At 38.8% G+C, this 17,404-nt stretch overlaps 1 protein-coding gene across 7 annotated transcripts in view; it reads right to left on the reverse strand.

The window, feature by feature from the left end:
* Hps3 (HPS3 biogenesis of lysosomal organelles complex 2 subunit 1) overlaps positions 1–17,404 on the reverse strand; it is a 49,858-nt gene that overhangs the window by 22,112 nt on the left and 10,342 nt on the right. For all 7 annotated transcript variants that reach the window (XR_003733563.2, XR_005091716.1, XR_005091717.1 and 4 more), the window contains exons 5-6: positions 15,306–15,495; positions 10,645–10,726 (exon numbers count right to left, since the gene is read on the reverse strand). Coding sequence is in view for 3 of the 7 variants with exons in the window: in XM_028860896.2 (XP_028716729.1) it covers positions 10,645–10,726; positions 15,306–15,495 (272 nt within the window). In the remaining 4 variants the exon portion in view is untranslated. The remainder of the gene's footprint in view (positions 1–10,644; positions 10,727–15,305; positions 15,496–17,404) is intronic.

The raw sequence follows: 17,404 nt of genomic DNA on the forward strand, positions 1-17,404 counted from the left end.
CAGTGGTCTGTAGATAGGAAATGTCTCTGAATAATCTTTGAAAGTCATTAAGAGTCTGTAGTCTATCTTTCCTAATTTGCAAACTAATTTCTTGTAGACTTATTTTATATCCTAAATAATTAATAGAATCTCTTCTTTGTATCTTTTCAAGACCAATTTGTAATCCCCAACAAGACAAAATTTTCTTTATTTCTTCAAGCATTCTTTCTAAAGTATCTACATTTGAATCACCTAGTAAAATATTGGCCATGTAATGATAAATTATAAATTTGGGAAATTGTTTACATATTACTTCCAACAGCTGTCATACAAAATATTGGCCCAAGGTTGTGCTATTTAACATTCCCTGTGGGTGAACCTTCCATTGATATCTCTTAACTGGCCGAAAATTATTAGTAGGCACTGTACAGGCAAATCTTTCTCTGTCTTTTTCTTGTAAGGGTACTGAGAAGAAACAGTCTTTTAAATTGATAACTATAAGAAGCCAACCTTTAGGCAATAGAATAGGCAAAGAAATTGCAGTCTGTAGAGAGCCCATTGGCTGAATTACCTTGTTAATTGCTATTATGTCTTTTACCATCCTCCACTTACCAGATTTCTTTTTAATAACAAATACAGGAGAATTCCAAGGGCTGGTTGATTTTTTTAATATGCTGAGCATTTAACTGCTATTGTACCAGCAGTTCTAAGGCCTGTATTTTCTGTGTTGTTAAAGGCCATTGCTGAACCCGTACAGGATTGTCTGTTAACCATTTTAAAGGTAGAAATGTTTGTGTCTTTGAAAAATCAGAAGCTATTGTGCCCTGTTCTTGTACAGTCAAGATGGTCAGTAACTGTTCTTTATAATACCTTCTTATATTCTTCTCAGAAACATATGTGAGTTTCTGGTTTGTTTCTGAAGTTGGAGGAATGTTAATCTGGGTATTCCACTGTTGTAATAAATCACATTCCCATAGATTCATAGATATATTAGCCACGTATGACTTTAATTTTCCTCTCTGTCCTTCTGGCCCTATACATTCGACCCATCTTGCGCTGTGTTTCACTTGAGATAATATTCAGATACCTAACAGTTGAACATTTACATCCTGAAGAGGCCAATTTGGATGCCAAGATTCTGATACAATTATTGTTATGCCTTCACCTGTGTCAACAAGACCTTTAATGAGAATGTCATTTATTCATATTTTTAATTTTGGTCTTTGTACATTTATAGAAGTTTGCCAAAATATTCACTTTATGGTTTCTCTTGAACTTTTTGTTCTCTCTCCTATAGCTGTTCTATCACCCTGAGCTGTATGGTTTTTTACAATAGGCATTTGGTTATTTAATTGCTCTGAAAAGGGATTTCTACTGTGATGGCAGGAAAGGACTGAACTGAATTTGCCATGGTGGTCTGCAAGAGGCCCCTCAAGGAGTTTCCTAATGGCAAAGAAAAAGGATTACCTGTTTGTGCCTTGTTGATCTACATTCATTAGTCCAATGTTTGCCTTTACCACATCTTCTGCATATTCCAGAAGGGAGTGGTGTTCTGTTGCCATTGTTTTCTGAAAAAAATGTTGTTTCTAGAAACACCTTGTTTACAATCCCTTTGTAGGTGATCTTGTTTACTGCAGTTAAAGCATCTAACATTATTATTTTTCTTCACACCTCTGGAAATTACCTCTCCTATCCAAGTATCATCATGGTCATGAGATTCAATATTAATTGTATCTTGGATCCATTCCTTGAAGGGTGCTGATCTTGCCTTTTATGGCCTAAGTACCCGTTTGCATTGTGCATTAGCATTTTCAAAAGTCAGAGATTCAATTATTATCTGTGTAGCTTCTGAATTTGGTATTATTCTATTTACTGCTAAAGACAGCCTTTGTAAGAAATCCGTGAAGGTTTCTTTTGGGCCTTGTATAACTTTGTAAATGACTCAGTTTTCTTTCCTACTTCTTCAGGTCTGTTCTGAGCATTCAAGGCTGCTAAGTGGCATATAACTAGGGTGTGGTCATCATGTAAAGATTGTCTTTGAATATTTGCATAATTGTCTTCTCCAAGAATTTGATCTTGGAACATTTCTATACCTCTAACCCTACATTGTTGTTCTATAGTCTTAGCCTCCTCTTTCCATCATGTCTTCCATTATAACCAGGTTCCAGTCTCTAAATCAGCTGTATCCATTTTTCCAGTCTTGAGGGATAATTCTATTACAAGTTAATCATGATTTTAACATCTGCTTTACAAATGGAGAATGTATACCATATGAGACTATAGCTTCCTTGAAAATTCTCAAATCTAACATTTGCACAGCAGTGCAATCAGCTCATACACAGCCTTGAGCATTTGGCAGTTCCTGTAAGGTTACTGGATAGATTAAGGTTGGCTGTTTGAAAGCCTTAGGCTGTTTCTCCATAACCATATAATGTAATGCTGAGATAGGTTCATCTTTAAATTCTTCTGTCTGTGTCTGAATATGTCTATGATCTGTTTTAACAATGTTTTCTAAAACTTTTATCTTGGCACTCAAATTATCCAACCTTTCTAATGATCAAACAAAATAATCAAACAAATAATATTCATAATTGACATTATACAAATACCATCAACATTAATTATCCTTCCATTTCATTGCTCTATTTTCACAACACCTAATATGTTATTAGACAGAGAACAAATTCCCTCCATTGTAAAAATGTTTCCCACATTTTTAATGTGGGAAAAAAATTTCTCTTTTAACTAATTTCTCCTTTTAAGATATCTTAATTGACTCACCAAGTCTGCCGACCGCATAGAACAAGAGAAGCCTGAGAGAGTTTCAAGGCAGGTATCTAGTGTGGTAGCAGTCTGAGATGAGGATTCAAGGAGAGCCCATAACCCACCAGTAGAGAAGAAACCAAAGAGACTCTGGCCCACATGGGGTGGAGCCTCCATCCACTTCCAACTTGGGCCTGAGCCCTAGGCAAGAGGCTTTTTTGTGAATTTGTGCTACAAAAATTGGTTCACCACATGTTACACAATTGCTAAGCAGTCTTATTAATAAAAAAAAACAAAAAACCTGGAGCCAGATATTGGAGTGAAAGCTGAGAGGAATATAACAAGCTATTCACAAGTTCTTACAGCTAGGAAATCCTCAGCCCACGAAAGCTACTTCCTGTATACTCACGCCTTATAAACTTTTCTATATCCTGCCATATTACGTCCTCTGTCCACCTAGCTACATCACTTCCTCTTTCTACCCAGCTCTATCACCTCTCTCCTAGTCCAGCCACAAAATCTGTTTGCTTTTCCCTTCCCAGGGAGATCCTTATGTCCCCCCCTTGAGCCCTTCTTGCTTCATATGCTCTCTGGTCTGTGACTGTAGCTTGATTATATTTTACTTTATAGCTAATATCTTCTTGTGAGTACATACCATATTTGTCTTTCTAGGTCTTTTCAGTTTCATGAAGTCTCATTTATTTATTATTTATGTTAGTGCCTGCACTATTGGTATTCTGTTCATGAAATTGTCTCCCATGACAATGTGTTCAAGGCTATTTCCCACTTTCTCTTCTATTAAGGTCGGTGTATCTGGATTTATTTTGAGGTCTTTGATCCACTTGGACTTGAGTTTGTGCAAGGTGATAGATATGGATCTATTTGCATTCTTCTACATACCAGCATCCAGCTATGCCAGCATCATTTGTTGATGATGCTTATTTTTCAGGCTGGCCTCCAACATGGATCAGTCCTCCTGTGTCAGTCTTCCAAGTGCTGGGTTCACAGGTGTGAACTACCATTCCTGGTTCTATAGTTTTGCTTTTAACAGACATATTTGTAACAACTGTACAGAACTATTAAAACAGTATTGTGCAATTTGTTCAATTGAAGGTAGTGCATGAAAGTGGTTTCTTTTACTATTATCAGAATACAATTCTTTATTTTCCAAGGCTTTGACAATTTTCTATACTTTAAAGCTTAATATGTTAGATCAATAATTTCATTTTTGCTTTTAGTGAGAATATCCTTAATATCAGAAAATCTTTGAATACAACTGAATGTAGGCAAGTTTTTGATGATCATCTGACCTTGAATTTCTTTTCTCTGTAATATAGTCATCATCTGCATAACAGTATGTGCTATTTCACTTCTAAGGTATAAGCTAACTGAATGAATATTCATAACAATTATGCTTGCTGCAAGTAGCCCCCAAATTATTCTGTTCTGGTTTTCACAGGTTACTTTATATCTACCTTGAGTGCTATTTTTTTTTTTTTTTTTTTTTTGGTGGTAATGGTGGTGCTGTTGCTTAGTGATGATTATATTAGTTAGTAACTAGCTGTTTTGTCCTGCCTAGTGAGCCTGAGGTATGGGTACCACAGTACTATCAACAGGTATTGGAGAGTGACTGTGTCCAACAGAGTGAGTTCATTTTTTTACCTGCTCGACTGTAGTGCTGTAGTTTTCTGTTGCTGTCTTGGCTTACTTTTTGCTGTCATCTGCTGGGAAAACTACAATTTGTAGATTTTTCTGTACTTTTTTGTGATGTGCACAGCATCAGTGGAGATATGAGAGGCAGGCGGTAGTTCACACCTGGCTCCCTTTCCCCACTGCCTCACCAGTTCTAAAACCCTAGATGCTACTGAGTAATCATGCAATCACTTCACCTACTTACTAACTGTGGTGATATTTTGTGTTCTAATGAATAAAGCTTGCATGAAAATTAGAAGGAGGAGCTAGCCACTATTTAACCATAGAGGCCTGGAGGTCTGTACAGACAGACAGGAAGTGATAGAGCTGGGTGGAGAGAGGAAGTGACAAGGCAGGGCAGAGAGAGGAGTTTACTCTCTTTCAGTGTAGGATTTTCTAGGGGTAAGAACTAGTGGCTGCTGCTCTGCCTCTCTTATCTTTCAGCTTTTACCCCAATATCTGGCTTTGGGTTTTTTTTATTTATAAGACTGTTTAGCAATTTGTGTTACATCTGGTGGTGATCCAACGTCTGTGGCATGAATTCACTAAAAAGCTGCTTGCCTGTAGCCTTGCAGGCCTCTGGCTCAGGCCCAAGCTGCATGTGGCTGGAGTCTCCACTCACGTGTGCTGGAGTCTCCTTGGCTTCTTTTCTCCTGGTGGGTTGTAGGCTCTCTCTGGATCCCTATCTTGGGCTGCTACCACACTAGGTAGCTGCCTTGAAACTTGCTCAGGCCACTACTGCTCTACACAGAAACAGTCAGCCTCCCATCTGAAGGCTTGTTGTCAGCAAATTTGGTGAATCAATTACCAGGAACAGACCCAGCAGAAATTGTAGTACCTGTAACAAATGATGAAATTGACAAATTATGGGCAGAAAGTGAACTTTGGCAAAGAGCTTGCAGTAATTTTTTGGGATAGAATTAACAACAAATATCCCAAAAAGATAGAAATAAATATAAAGAGAGCTAACTGGATCCTGTCTCACATTGCATGGGAAACACCAATATCTGGAGCCTCTACATTTTATACAGACACAAACAAACAAGGAAAGGCAGGTTACAAATCAGAAAATTTAAGTAAAGTGGTTCAAAGTCCTTATAATTCTGTCCAAAAATCGGAATTATAAGCCACTCTGATGGTATTAATGGATTTTTGGGAACCTCTCAACATAGTTACTGACTCTCAGTATGCTGAAAAATTGGTCTTACATATTGAGACTGCAGAATTTATCCCTGATGAGTCAGAATTAACTTTGTTATTTATTCAATTACAAGAAATAATCAGGAATAGGAATCATCCCTTATATATAACTCATATCTGATCCCATATGGGTCTACCAGGACCTCTAGCACAAGACAATGATGAGATTGATAAACTATTGATAGGAAATGTGCTGGAGGTCTCAGAATTTCATTAAAAACATCATGTCAATAGTAAGGGTTTTAAAATGGATTTTTCTGTAACCTTGCAACAAGCCAAGGAAATTACAAGGAAATGTCCTACTTATTCTTTTACAATCAAACTCCACTACCAGCAGGATGCAACCCAAAGGGTACTCAGAGGAATGAAATCTGGCAGATGGAAGAGTTTCATTTTGTAGAATTTGGAAAATTGAAATATGTACACCACACTATTGACAACTATTCAGGATTTCAATGGGCAACTGCTCTAAGTTCCAAAAAGGCTGATTCTATAATTGCACATTTATTAGACGTTATGGCCATCATGTATACCTGTACAAATTAAAACTGACAATGTTCCAACATATGTCTCTGCTTATTTTTTGTAATAAGTTTTTTGCATATTACAGGTATACCACACAATCCTATGGACCAAGCAATTATAGAGAGATCAAACTGAACTCTAAAGGATATGCTAAATAAACAGAAAGGGGTAGCAAAAGCCCCCAGAAATAGATTACATAATGCTCTATTAACTCTGGATTTTCTCAATGCTAATGAGAAAGAACAACAGCTGCAGAGAGACATTGGATGAGGTTTGCTTTTGTTTCTACAGGAGAAGAAAAGCTATGGATACCATCAAAATTAATAAAGGTTCAATTTAAACAAGAGAGACCTCTTAATTAGAAGAAGTGATAGCATGAACATTAAATTTAAACTAACTTATAACACTAACAGATGCTTTCCATTTAATCAGATACAACTTGCCCTAAGTGAAACTCCCCAAAGTCAGTGTTGGTGAAGGGTTTTTGTTTTTGTCTTTCAGGAGAATGAAGGCTAAAGAATCTGAAGAACAATGGACAAATGAGACATCTGAAGGAAAAGGACAAATCACCCAGAAAAAAAAATGTCCCAAAAAAAAAGACTTAATTGTCCTATCAATATCACATATCTAACTGGATAAAATTTCATAAGTCTTCCTAAATGTTTGTTTCTGCTTTTCTCTACAGACACAGAATGCAAATGGTCTTTATGTAGTCCTAGTTCAATTAAAAAATTAAAGCTGGATCTGGAGTTGGAGTATGGCTTGCTCCTTCTCTAAATCCAACCACACTTATTAAAAAAAAAAATCCAAAATTTCTGTATCCTGTCCAAAGAGCCATCTTATTTGGGACAGAAAAAAAACCCAAAATTAAGGGACTATTCAATTGCGACTAATCTCATAATTTTTGGTTCTATTTTGACACTTTAAAACTTTTAAACTTTTGTCATGATATTAACGGACACATAGAGTAATAACTAATCCTAGAAAAAAAAGGCTTTATCTAGCTTCCTGTACATGATTTCGGGTTTGAGTTTCTATCAGTTTTCTGAAGGGAACCACGATCGCATCTAACTGTGACTTTGAAGTCACCCAAAAGATAATGGGGCCCCACAAGAATGATTCCATCAGGGTGATGATAATACCACTAAGCTGACAAATACCACCCAATGATTGGTTTTGGACTACAAACTAGTCAGGACAAATTTAAGATGGCTAGTTGAGATGATCCAGCCTCACATACTACTTGAGCAAGGAATGAGACAAGCCCTGCATTTTCTCATTATTCAGAGACTGGACAAATGATACAGCTAACTCTCTCAGAACTTGACAATTAACCCATTTTTTTTTTCTTTTCAGGATCCCCTAAAGATATTGTTGCCCCTAGACAGCAGGAAGTAATTTTAGGAAAATGATGCCCACATTCCCAAAAGGTGGGGTGGTGGTTTTTGGTCTTTCAATGGGTTATGGATAATTGTAATTGTTTAGGATGGTTGGTTACATGTTGTTAATTGATAATGGTCAGGAAAAAAACGCTAAACAAGGAGATCAGACTCAGGGTTCTTATTTGAGAAAAAAAAGTGATATAGAAATAATAGGATAAAGGAGTAGATTATTGAATCTACTCTGAAAAGAAAAGGGAAGATATAGATATAAGATTAAAAAGGTAGTTTATTGAATCCACTTTAAAAAAGCAACTATTAGTTTTATATATTTTACATTGGATTGGATTTCTGTATAATGTATACAAAATATGTATATTGATACAAATTTGAGATTGATTTTGTTGGAAAATACTGTACATATGTTTCTAATCTTATTCAAGATGTTGTACCTATACAGTTCATTTAACAATGTAATGTAATTTGCTAGTCCTTGAAAGATATTACCGACTATTTAGGATAATAAAAAAATGCAGGTTAGTAGTCATTACAATCTAACCTGTAGTCATATGAGATATGTTTTCAATCAAATAGAGATATATTTTAGATAGACAGGTCATCTTCAAACACTTCAGAGATCTGCACAATATGGCATTTAAGATGTTTTAATAACATAAGATTTTTTTTTTCTTTTTTCATACAATGAGATATGTCTGCTCCTGGCAGCACCAATCTACTTTTGAGAAGATGATGGGCACTGAAGAAACTCCTTTGGAGATTACTTTCATTGTGGCAAAAGTTAGCCACTGGCCAAGAAACTGCGCTTGCCTGGACTGCAGGCAAAATGGACAAGCAGAACACAAAAGAAATCACTGCCGATCCTTACCAAAACAAGGAAGGAAGGCTCTTTAGAAAATCCTGCTTCACAGATGATTCTGTCAGATATACTAGGTCTGTAGGCTTAAAATGGATGCCCCAATGTTGCAGAGAAACCTCAGGTGACTGTCCAGGCAGCTAGCTATTTCTGTCACTCTTCACCTTTTTTGGAAGTCACTTGTTTGCACTTGCTGTTTAACTAGGTAACATTATTCCCTTCTCGGATCTTGGAGAGAGTTAAAGATTAGATAGTTATCGTTTTCCTTATTAACAAATTCGAAGAGAAACTCAAAGAGTGTAAAGTGTGTAAGTTTGAAAGACATCAAAAGACAGTTTTCAGTTGGTAACACAAGTTAGGATAGAAAATGAATAGATACATGTTGGACTCACCAAAATAGTATAGATAATGGAATATTTTCACTGAATTTGTCAAAGGCAAATGGACTACACTTTGTTGATGTATTTATTCCCTGTATATATTGTATATAGTTTTGTACTTATTGTATATAATTTTTCTTATATTATAATTTTTTTTTATTTTAGACAAAAAGGGGGAAAATGGGTGGTATTTTATTTGTGCTCTAACAAATAAAGCTTGCCTGGGGATCAGAGGATAAAGCCAGCCACTATATTAAACACAGAGGTCAGGCAGTGATAGCACATGCCTTTAATCTTATCATTCAAGAGGCAGAAATTCAGCCAGATCTCTATGAGTTCAAGCCCACACTGGGAACCGAGCCAGGCATGGTGGCACAGACCTTTAATCCCAGCACTAGTTAACCATAGAGGTCTGGGGGTCTGTACAGACAGATAGGAAGTGATAGAGCTGGGTGGAAAGAGGAAGTAATGTAGCTGGGCAGAGAGAAGAAGTAAAATGGCAGGACACACCTTTAATCCCAGCACTTGGGAGGCAAAACCAGGTGGGTCTCTGTGAGTTTGAGGCCAGCCTGGTCTACAGAGCGAGTTCCAGGACAGGCTCCAAAGCTACACAGAGAAACCTTGTCTCGAAAACAAACAAACAAAAAATACAACAACGACGACGAAAAAGATGGCAGGGCACAGAAAGGTATATTGCCGTGAGTATACAGGAAGTAGCTCTCTCTTGGGCTGAAGATTTCCTAGCAGTAAGAACTTGTGGCTGGCTTGTTCTATTTCTCTGATCTCTCAGCTTTTACCCCAATATCTGGCTCTGGGTTTTTTATTAATAAGATCATTTTAGCAATTGGTGTTATAGAGAGGAGGTGAAGGGGAGGAGCTGGGAGAAGGAGATGGAGGGGAAACTGTGGTTGAGATATATGAGAGAATAAAAGACTAAAAACAAAACAAGACAAAAAAATATGTCATAGTTACAAACTTGCCTCTAAAGTAGTGGTTTTCAACCTTTATAATGCCGCCATCCTTTAATACAATTCATCATGTTGTGCTGACCCTCAACCACAAAATTATTTTCGTTGCTACTTCATAACTGTAATTTTTCTACTGTTATGAATCATAATGAAAATAATTTTGGAGATAGAAGTTTGTCAAAAAGGTCGGGACTCATTGGTTGAGAAACTGCTCTAAAGGTACACTGTATCTATTACTCATAACATTTTAAAACACATTGAAACAATCTTAAAAACTGTCAAATCACACATCTGAAATGCTTACTAACTAGTGTCTATCCAGAACTTATACTTTAATAAATGTATTAATTAGGGCTACTATTGCTAAAATGAAACATCATGATCAAAAGCAAGATGGGGAGGAAAGAGTTTTTTGGCTTATACTTCCAAGTTTTTCATCACTGAAGGAAGCCTGGACAGGAACTCAAGAGGGGCAGAAACCTGCAGGCAGGAATTGATGAAGAGACCATGGAGGAGTGCTGCTTATTGGCTTGCTCCTATGGCTTCATTAGTAGCCTGCTTTCTTATAGAATCCAGGACCACCACCAGCACAGGGATACCCTCCACCACCATGATGGGCTGGGTCCTCCTACACCAATCACTAACTAAGAAAATCCTCTACAGGCTTGCCTATACCCTGATTTTATGGAGGCATTCTCAATTGTGTTTCCCTCCTCTCAGATGACTCTAGCCTGTGTCAAGTTGACATAAAATTAGCCAGCACAATGAATAAGGCTTTCTTGGGCCTATAGTCTTTTCCAAGCTTAGGTCTAAGAACAAGTTTGGAAGCATTTATGCCCTCCCTTGAGCTCAGTGTTTTACTGTCATCAGAAGTCAGCTCTAACCTTCAACGTAGTATCCATGTACAGGTCCTCTTCATGAGCCACTGCTGCACTGCACCGCACCGTGAAACACTGGAGGCTTTGGCTAAGGAAGAAGAGAGATGCCACTAAGCAAAGAGGGGGGCCAAGAACCAATGTACCCACCGTGGTGGAAAGGGCTTCACCAGCAAACAGAGCAATGGCAGAGGGCACAAAACAATGCTAGTATCTGTTACAGGATAGTGAGTTAGTCTGGTTCTTAGAAAGGATAGTGTTTCGGAATCCCTGAGGCATGTTTGATGTAACCAACCGTCTTATTAAATAAGAAACACAGAAACAATGCAAAAGAGAAAGCCGAGAGGTCAGAGCTCAGAGCTAAAATCTCACCCTTCCACCTGCGGTGTCCCAGCTTCCCGAATGAGCGCTCTATTCCTGTCTGTTCGTCTATTTAAAGTATTTTGTTCTGCCTTCTCATTGGTTGTAAACCCAAACACGTGACTGCCTCGTCACTGTCTGAATGTACAGCCCCCTAGGTCTTAAAGGCATATGTCTCCAATGTTGGCTATATCCCTGAACACACAGATATCTATGGGATTAAAGGCGTGTGCCACCACCGCCACACTCTTGCTATGGCTCTAATAGCTCTGACCCCCGGGCAACTTTATTTATTAACATACAATCAAAATCACATTTCAGTACAATTAGATTACCACCACACATGTTTATAGACTACCTCATTCCCATGGAATCGAAATCTCAAGCACTGACTGTGATGTATACCCACATTTAAGAGTCAGGCTGTCCAGGCTGGAACCAACATTCTCACTTAACCAATAGCAAAATGCCCCTAACAGTAGCTCACAGTATGAATGGTTGACTACTAGAAGCCAGAATTAGAATCTGCTTCCTGACTGCTACCTACTGTTCAGTTGGAGCTCTGCCTCAACCTCCCTCCTCCCTCTCCAAACCCTGCCCCTCTCAGAAAGCCTACCAAGAGGCAGCTCCTCCCCTGGAACTGCTCAAGAGCACACCTACAGGTTATTTAATCTCCCTGCCCCTAGATGTGCCTCATGATTTCTCCTTCCCCTCCCCTACCTCACTTCTAGGGGGCTTGAGAGTGCTTAGCTCATTAAATGTGGACTTTTAATTCGGCTTGATCTGGCTTATTGCATCAGCAGAGAAACCCACTATAGGGGATTCAAATACCTATCACCTATCATATCATCTCAGAATAAAATTCAGCCTTGATTATGAAGTATGACTAACTCAGACTACACAAACATATGAATGGTAAAATGAAAATGAAACAAGACTCTTCAGAATGCCTTGTCTACCATTTGCTTTGAAAACTGGAAAAGTTCATATTGGCTGACACCTTTCTAGAGAGTAAAACCAACTAGACACAAGGCTCCTGACTCCTCTATCTCCTACAACCCCAGGGTCATTGTGCAGGGTAAAGGACAGATTGAGGGCACACTGATATCTGCTGCTATCTAAATCAATAGCAATATTGATTAAAAAGCTATTTACTGAGAAATTACTACCAAATTCAGCTTGTAAAGGATTTGCAAGAATAACATTGGAAACAAACTAGAAGCTTGGAGAAGTAAACATGAGCTCTTAAAAATTAGGAAAAAAGGTTAGGTGTGGTGGGTGTTGTATACCTTTTGGCACTCAGGAGACAGAGACAGATCTCTGTGAGTTTGAGGCCAGCCTGGTCTACATGGTGAGTTCTGGGATAGCCAGAGCTCCATGATAAGAAGAACCCTGTCTAAAAAAAAAAACCCTAAACCAAACCAAACAGTAGCTAGCATTGAACTGGAAGTGGTGGCACCTTTTCAGCCATGCTCTGTACCTCATATGGCAAGGCATGCAGCCAGGCCTCTGCTCAGCTCTCAATGCTACCATTTTCATCTCACACCACTGTTAAGTGTCATTCCCACAGTTACAGGAAATAATCTCTGATGCTACCACATAAACTAGGATACCAGCACTAGCATTTACTAATGTACACCAGAGAAAGCAACCTTGTGATGTGAAGAGAGCCTGACAGAATGAGGCACAAACAACATCTGCATGGGTCTAGAATGACAGTGGGCAACTATGACACAAAGGTCAATGATTGTTAGGTTCTGGAGACAAAAGGCAAGGGTCTCTGACTTGTTTCCACCTACTGTAATACTGTTTATTTGTTATTATTAGATTACTGAGCAGAAGTACAAAAGGAATAAAAGATAAATATTCAAAATGTCTACCTTAGTTATTTTCTATTTCTGTGAGAAAACACCATGACCAAGGCAACTGATAAAAGAGTTTAGTTGAGCAGTGGTGTCACACACCTTTAATCCCAGTACTTGGGGGTCAGAGGCAGACGAATCTCTGTGAGTTCCAGGCCAGCCTGATCTGTAAAGCAAGTTCCCGAACAGCCATGGCTGCACAAAGAGACCCTGTCTTGAAAAACTAAAATTTTAATTAATTAATGAGTTTAATTTGGCTTATGGTTTCAGAGCACTGGAGTCCATGATGACAAAGAGAAAGAACACCTGGGAGCTCCTAATTCACAACCATGAGGCATAGAGATAGTACTGAGAATCACCTGTATCTTTTGAAACCTCAAAGCTCACAAGAGCATCACTGTCCATCCTCTGGAATAGTGGCTCAGAGAAAATAAAAGGGGGAAGTGAGAAAGCCTGCTGAACACCAACAGTTCTTCTTCTGATTCCCATCAGCTATGATGCAAAAGGCATCTCTGCTACATACTCCTCACCAAATTCATTGACATCTCTAAAACCAAGAGCCTAATCAATTCTTCAAGATATTTCTGTTGAGCATTCTGTCACAATAATGTCATGAGAAGTAACATAGGGTACAAATTTAGTAGGTAAATTCCTCTTGTCTTGTGTTCTTGGAGTTTTCTCACAAGCATTCAGAATTCTACTCACACGGCTCCATTCTTAGATTGTGTTCTGACACTCCCACTGTTGGCATTTACCAGGGAGAAGTCTGTTTAAAAATGGACATCAGAATCCCAAGGTGGTTTCTGTACTGTTTAAATATACTCTTAGCACCCTCTGGAAATTCTGATACATTCACCAAATTAAAACAAAAATCAAGGTTGTGGGCAGTTAACTATTGGACATTTCTGAAAACCTGGATTACAGCCTTTATCATCCTCCTTCAATCAGTTTTAAGCCTCTGAGCCACATGAGTGGCCAGGCCCTTCACCAACGACCTCCAACTGCCAGACTGCCCTAACTGCTGGAACCAGGCCCACACCCTACAGAGTAGGGCCCATGGTCCTACATCAGCCAGGGTCTGAGTTGATGTCCATGGCTCCTGTTACCATTGAGGGCTGATTAAGATGCCTGGGGTCTGACCAGCCATCCAAGTTATTGGCATCCAAGGGCCATGATGCTGCCAGGGCCAAAATGATCTGGGTATTGAAATCCAGGAGCTATGCAGGGCCAGCCCCATCCTTTGCTGGCCCTGGAATAGCTGGCCCTGTTCCTCACTGGACACTGAAGCAGGAGAGCTGCCTGCCCCTCCCTCTCTCTGTACTCAGGAGAGATGGCCCTACCCCACATCATGGGCATGGGAGATCTGGCCCCAACGGCATGGGCCTAGAAGAGCTGGCTCCACACCTTGCCTGAGGGGAAGAGGCCCAGAGGCCCAGGCTGACCAGTTCAGCTACCAATCAGACCCACACCCTGGGCCTTGGGTTGGCCCACCCTAACATCTACCCCATCTATGACCTGCTGGAGCACATGAAGGGATTAGTCCTGCAGAATGACAGATTCAGGACTCCATCAGGACTTGGGTCAATAGCAGGATATCTGGGAGGAGTTCCATGAGGGTGTGTGCCAGAGGCCTTGAACCAGATCAATGACTCATTGCAAGGAACATTTGTGGGTGGGGCTGACTGGACAAAAGGGTATAATGTGTGACACACAGCAGCTCCCAATGTCACTAGGACAAATGAAGAGGTGTTGGAGAGAAGGGAAAAAATGGAAGAGCAAGGTGGGTTTTTTGTTTTTTTGTGTTTTTTAAATTAATTTTGGGAGGAATTCCTTTTGGGGGAGGGATGCTGCAGTGGTAAGGAACAGATATGGAAGGATGGGGAGGTAATCAGGATTGGGGTGCATGATGTGAAATTCCCAAAGAATCTATAAAGAATTATGCTATAAAAAAAAAAAGAAAAAAGATAAGAGAGAGAGAGAAAGAGATCAATTTATATTCTAGTATGTAAGGCCAGGACTACCCTGCTACCCACTAGTCACATGATGACAAATCTCCACCTCCCTATGAATGCTTCACCAGATTTATTAATTGAGGAACAGAATCAGATATTTCTGGCTGTTCTGTGTTCTAAACCATTATGAAATGACTCAGTTCACACTGAGAGGAGATAGTGGCCATGAGATGAGGCACAGAAAGGGAATCTAAAGAGATGTGCAACTGTCCCCCACTCTTCAAAATTCTCTGAAAGGCTTCATTGAGAACTTTAGATTTTACAAGGCCACCCATCCAACCTAAGGGAGCACCACGATGGCAAAGCCAGAGCCTAAACCTTTAACATTAACAGGACCACTATAACAGGCTTAAAATTCTCAAAGATTGCAGCAGCAGCTTGAAAATGTACTGAAAACAAGTGAGCCAGAGAACAAGAAGCAACACTGGACCCATACCTTGTGATGACGTGCAAAAACTGTGGTGTAAGCACTGCTTGCTGAGACTTCTCAGGATACCAATAGACTGACATTAACTCAACAGATTTCACAACCATGTACAGATAGCCCACATGAGGTAATGAGAAGAAACAGAAGAGACTCAGCAGCTCTTTTTCTTGAGACAAACCATTTCCATCAGGAGGAAAACCTGCATTGGAAAAATGCAAGAGAGACATGCCATGAAGCCAGAAAATAAAAGGAGAGAATCAATATCATGATTTTCCTATGCAGACTAGACAGACTAAACTGTATCAGACTAGACTGTATCAGAGACCACAGAGATGATAAGGGGAAGTGGATAGTAAGAAATGTAAAAGGGAAGAGATAATTAGGAAAACACCATCTTGCAACAACATAAGTCACAACACTCATCGATGGCTATTAATATTGCATTGTCCACCAGGAACCACAGCCTTTCCAAGAGACAACAGAACTACTTGCGCAACAAATAATAATATCCTGATCAAGCCTGAGTCTACATCAACACAGCCAATAAAAACATAATCATTCCATACCTGGAACTTAAATTTTCTAGTATTTCCAAAAAGTAAAACAGGAAAGTTTTTAGTAATATTGTCCAGTAATCTATCATGTCTAAAACATTGCCATTTCAACAAGCAATAAACAAAAAACAAGTGTTTTATATTTTAGTATTAAACATTCAAAATCTAGTCTGTGGTTTATATTTACAGTATATATCAGTTTCTATTAGCTATATTTCAAATGTTTGAGGGCAACTTATAGCTAATAATGTACTAAAAAGCACAGGCTGAGACATAATGACTAACTAACACAAGAATACAGTGGGTACAACAGAGACCTGATACATGACTCAGTCAATTGGGAGGACTCAATCAGCAAAACTCAGATTATAGGGAGCTTTACAGTAAATGTCCAATTTCTTGCTACAGAAACTGCAAAGAGAAAAAGAGAAGGCTGATCCCATATAAGACACAGAAATCAACCAAGATGCATAAATATAACTTGTTTATGTACCTCATTCAAATAAATGAATTGTAGGGGGAAAAAATCTTTAGAGGATCAAGAAAATGGGAACCCTGAAAAGATATCTGATGACATCTTGGAATTTTTACATGAGAAGTATTTTGAATTCATTTAAAATAAATCATCCTGATCCTATTTAGAGAAATATTGACAGAGAAAAGGTATAGATGTTAAAACAGTCATCAAAATAACTAGGAATGGATCAGGATATTGTCATATGTAAGCTCTTAATGGAGATATGGGGGTTGTTTTACTATTTTCTCACTATCTAAATAAGTTTCAAATTTTCATAACCAGAGGTTTTTTTTTTTTAAGTTTTCTTCCTCCTTCTATGATACTCATTGATACTAAAAGTCCAATTCTGAATTTTCCACAACTAGCCCAAAACCATTTCCATTTCTTCTTTCTGGTACACATCTGAGCTCTAGCTCACACATCTTATCTCTAAGCACATGACAATGTTACAGCTTACATATGTTGGTTCCTCTTATAAAATACCTAACCAAATTCTTCAGCTTCTAAAACAACCACTCAACCTTTGACCCAGCTCAAATATAGACCACACATCTACAGTCATTTGTCTATTCAATAAATATTTCCTATGGCCTGCTTCAGTATTGCTGTTCAAGGTTCTAGGGAGATAGCAATACACAAAACAAGGTGACTTCTTTCACAGAGCCTTGCATTCTAGTGATGGGAATTGGGACAGGGAAAAAACAAGTAAATCCTAAAGTGAAGAGAGATTATTGAATGGAAAGAGCCAAGGGCCTGTGTGACAGCTCAGCAGTTAACTGATGCTCTAACAGAGGGCCTGAGTTCAGCTCCCAGCAATGAAGCTGGATGGCTCATAACCACCTGTAACATCTTTGTTGGCCTCTGCCAGAACCATGTTCACATGCAAAAATCCACATTCAGATACACACATACCCACATAAATAAAAATAAAAGTAAGTCAAACTGAGAGAACCAGGGAAGTCCTCTGTGATAAGGTGAAATTTGAGCTGTGCACTAAACGATATGAATAAACCACTCATGAGGGATCTGAAGAAAGC

This window comes from Peromyscus leucopus, chromosome 6 (genome assembly GCF_004664715.2).
Source record: "Peromyscus leucopus breed LL Stock chromosome 6, UCI_PerLeu_2.1, whole genome shotgun sequence".
NCBI classification, from domain to species: Eukaryota; Metazoa; Chordata; class Mammalia; order Rodentia; family Cricetidae; genus Peromyscus; species Peromyscus leucopus.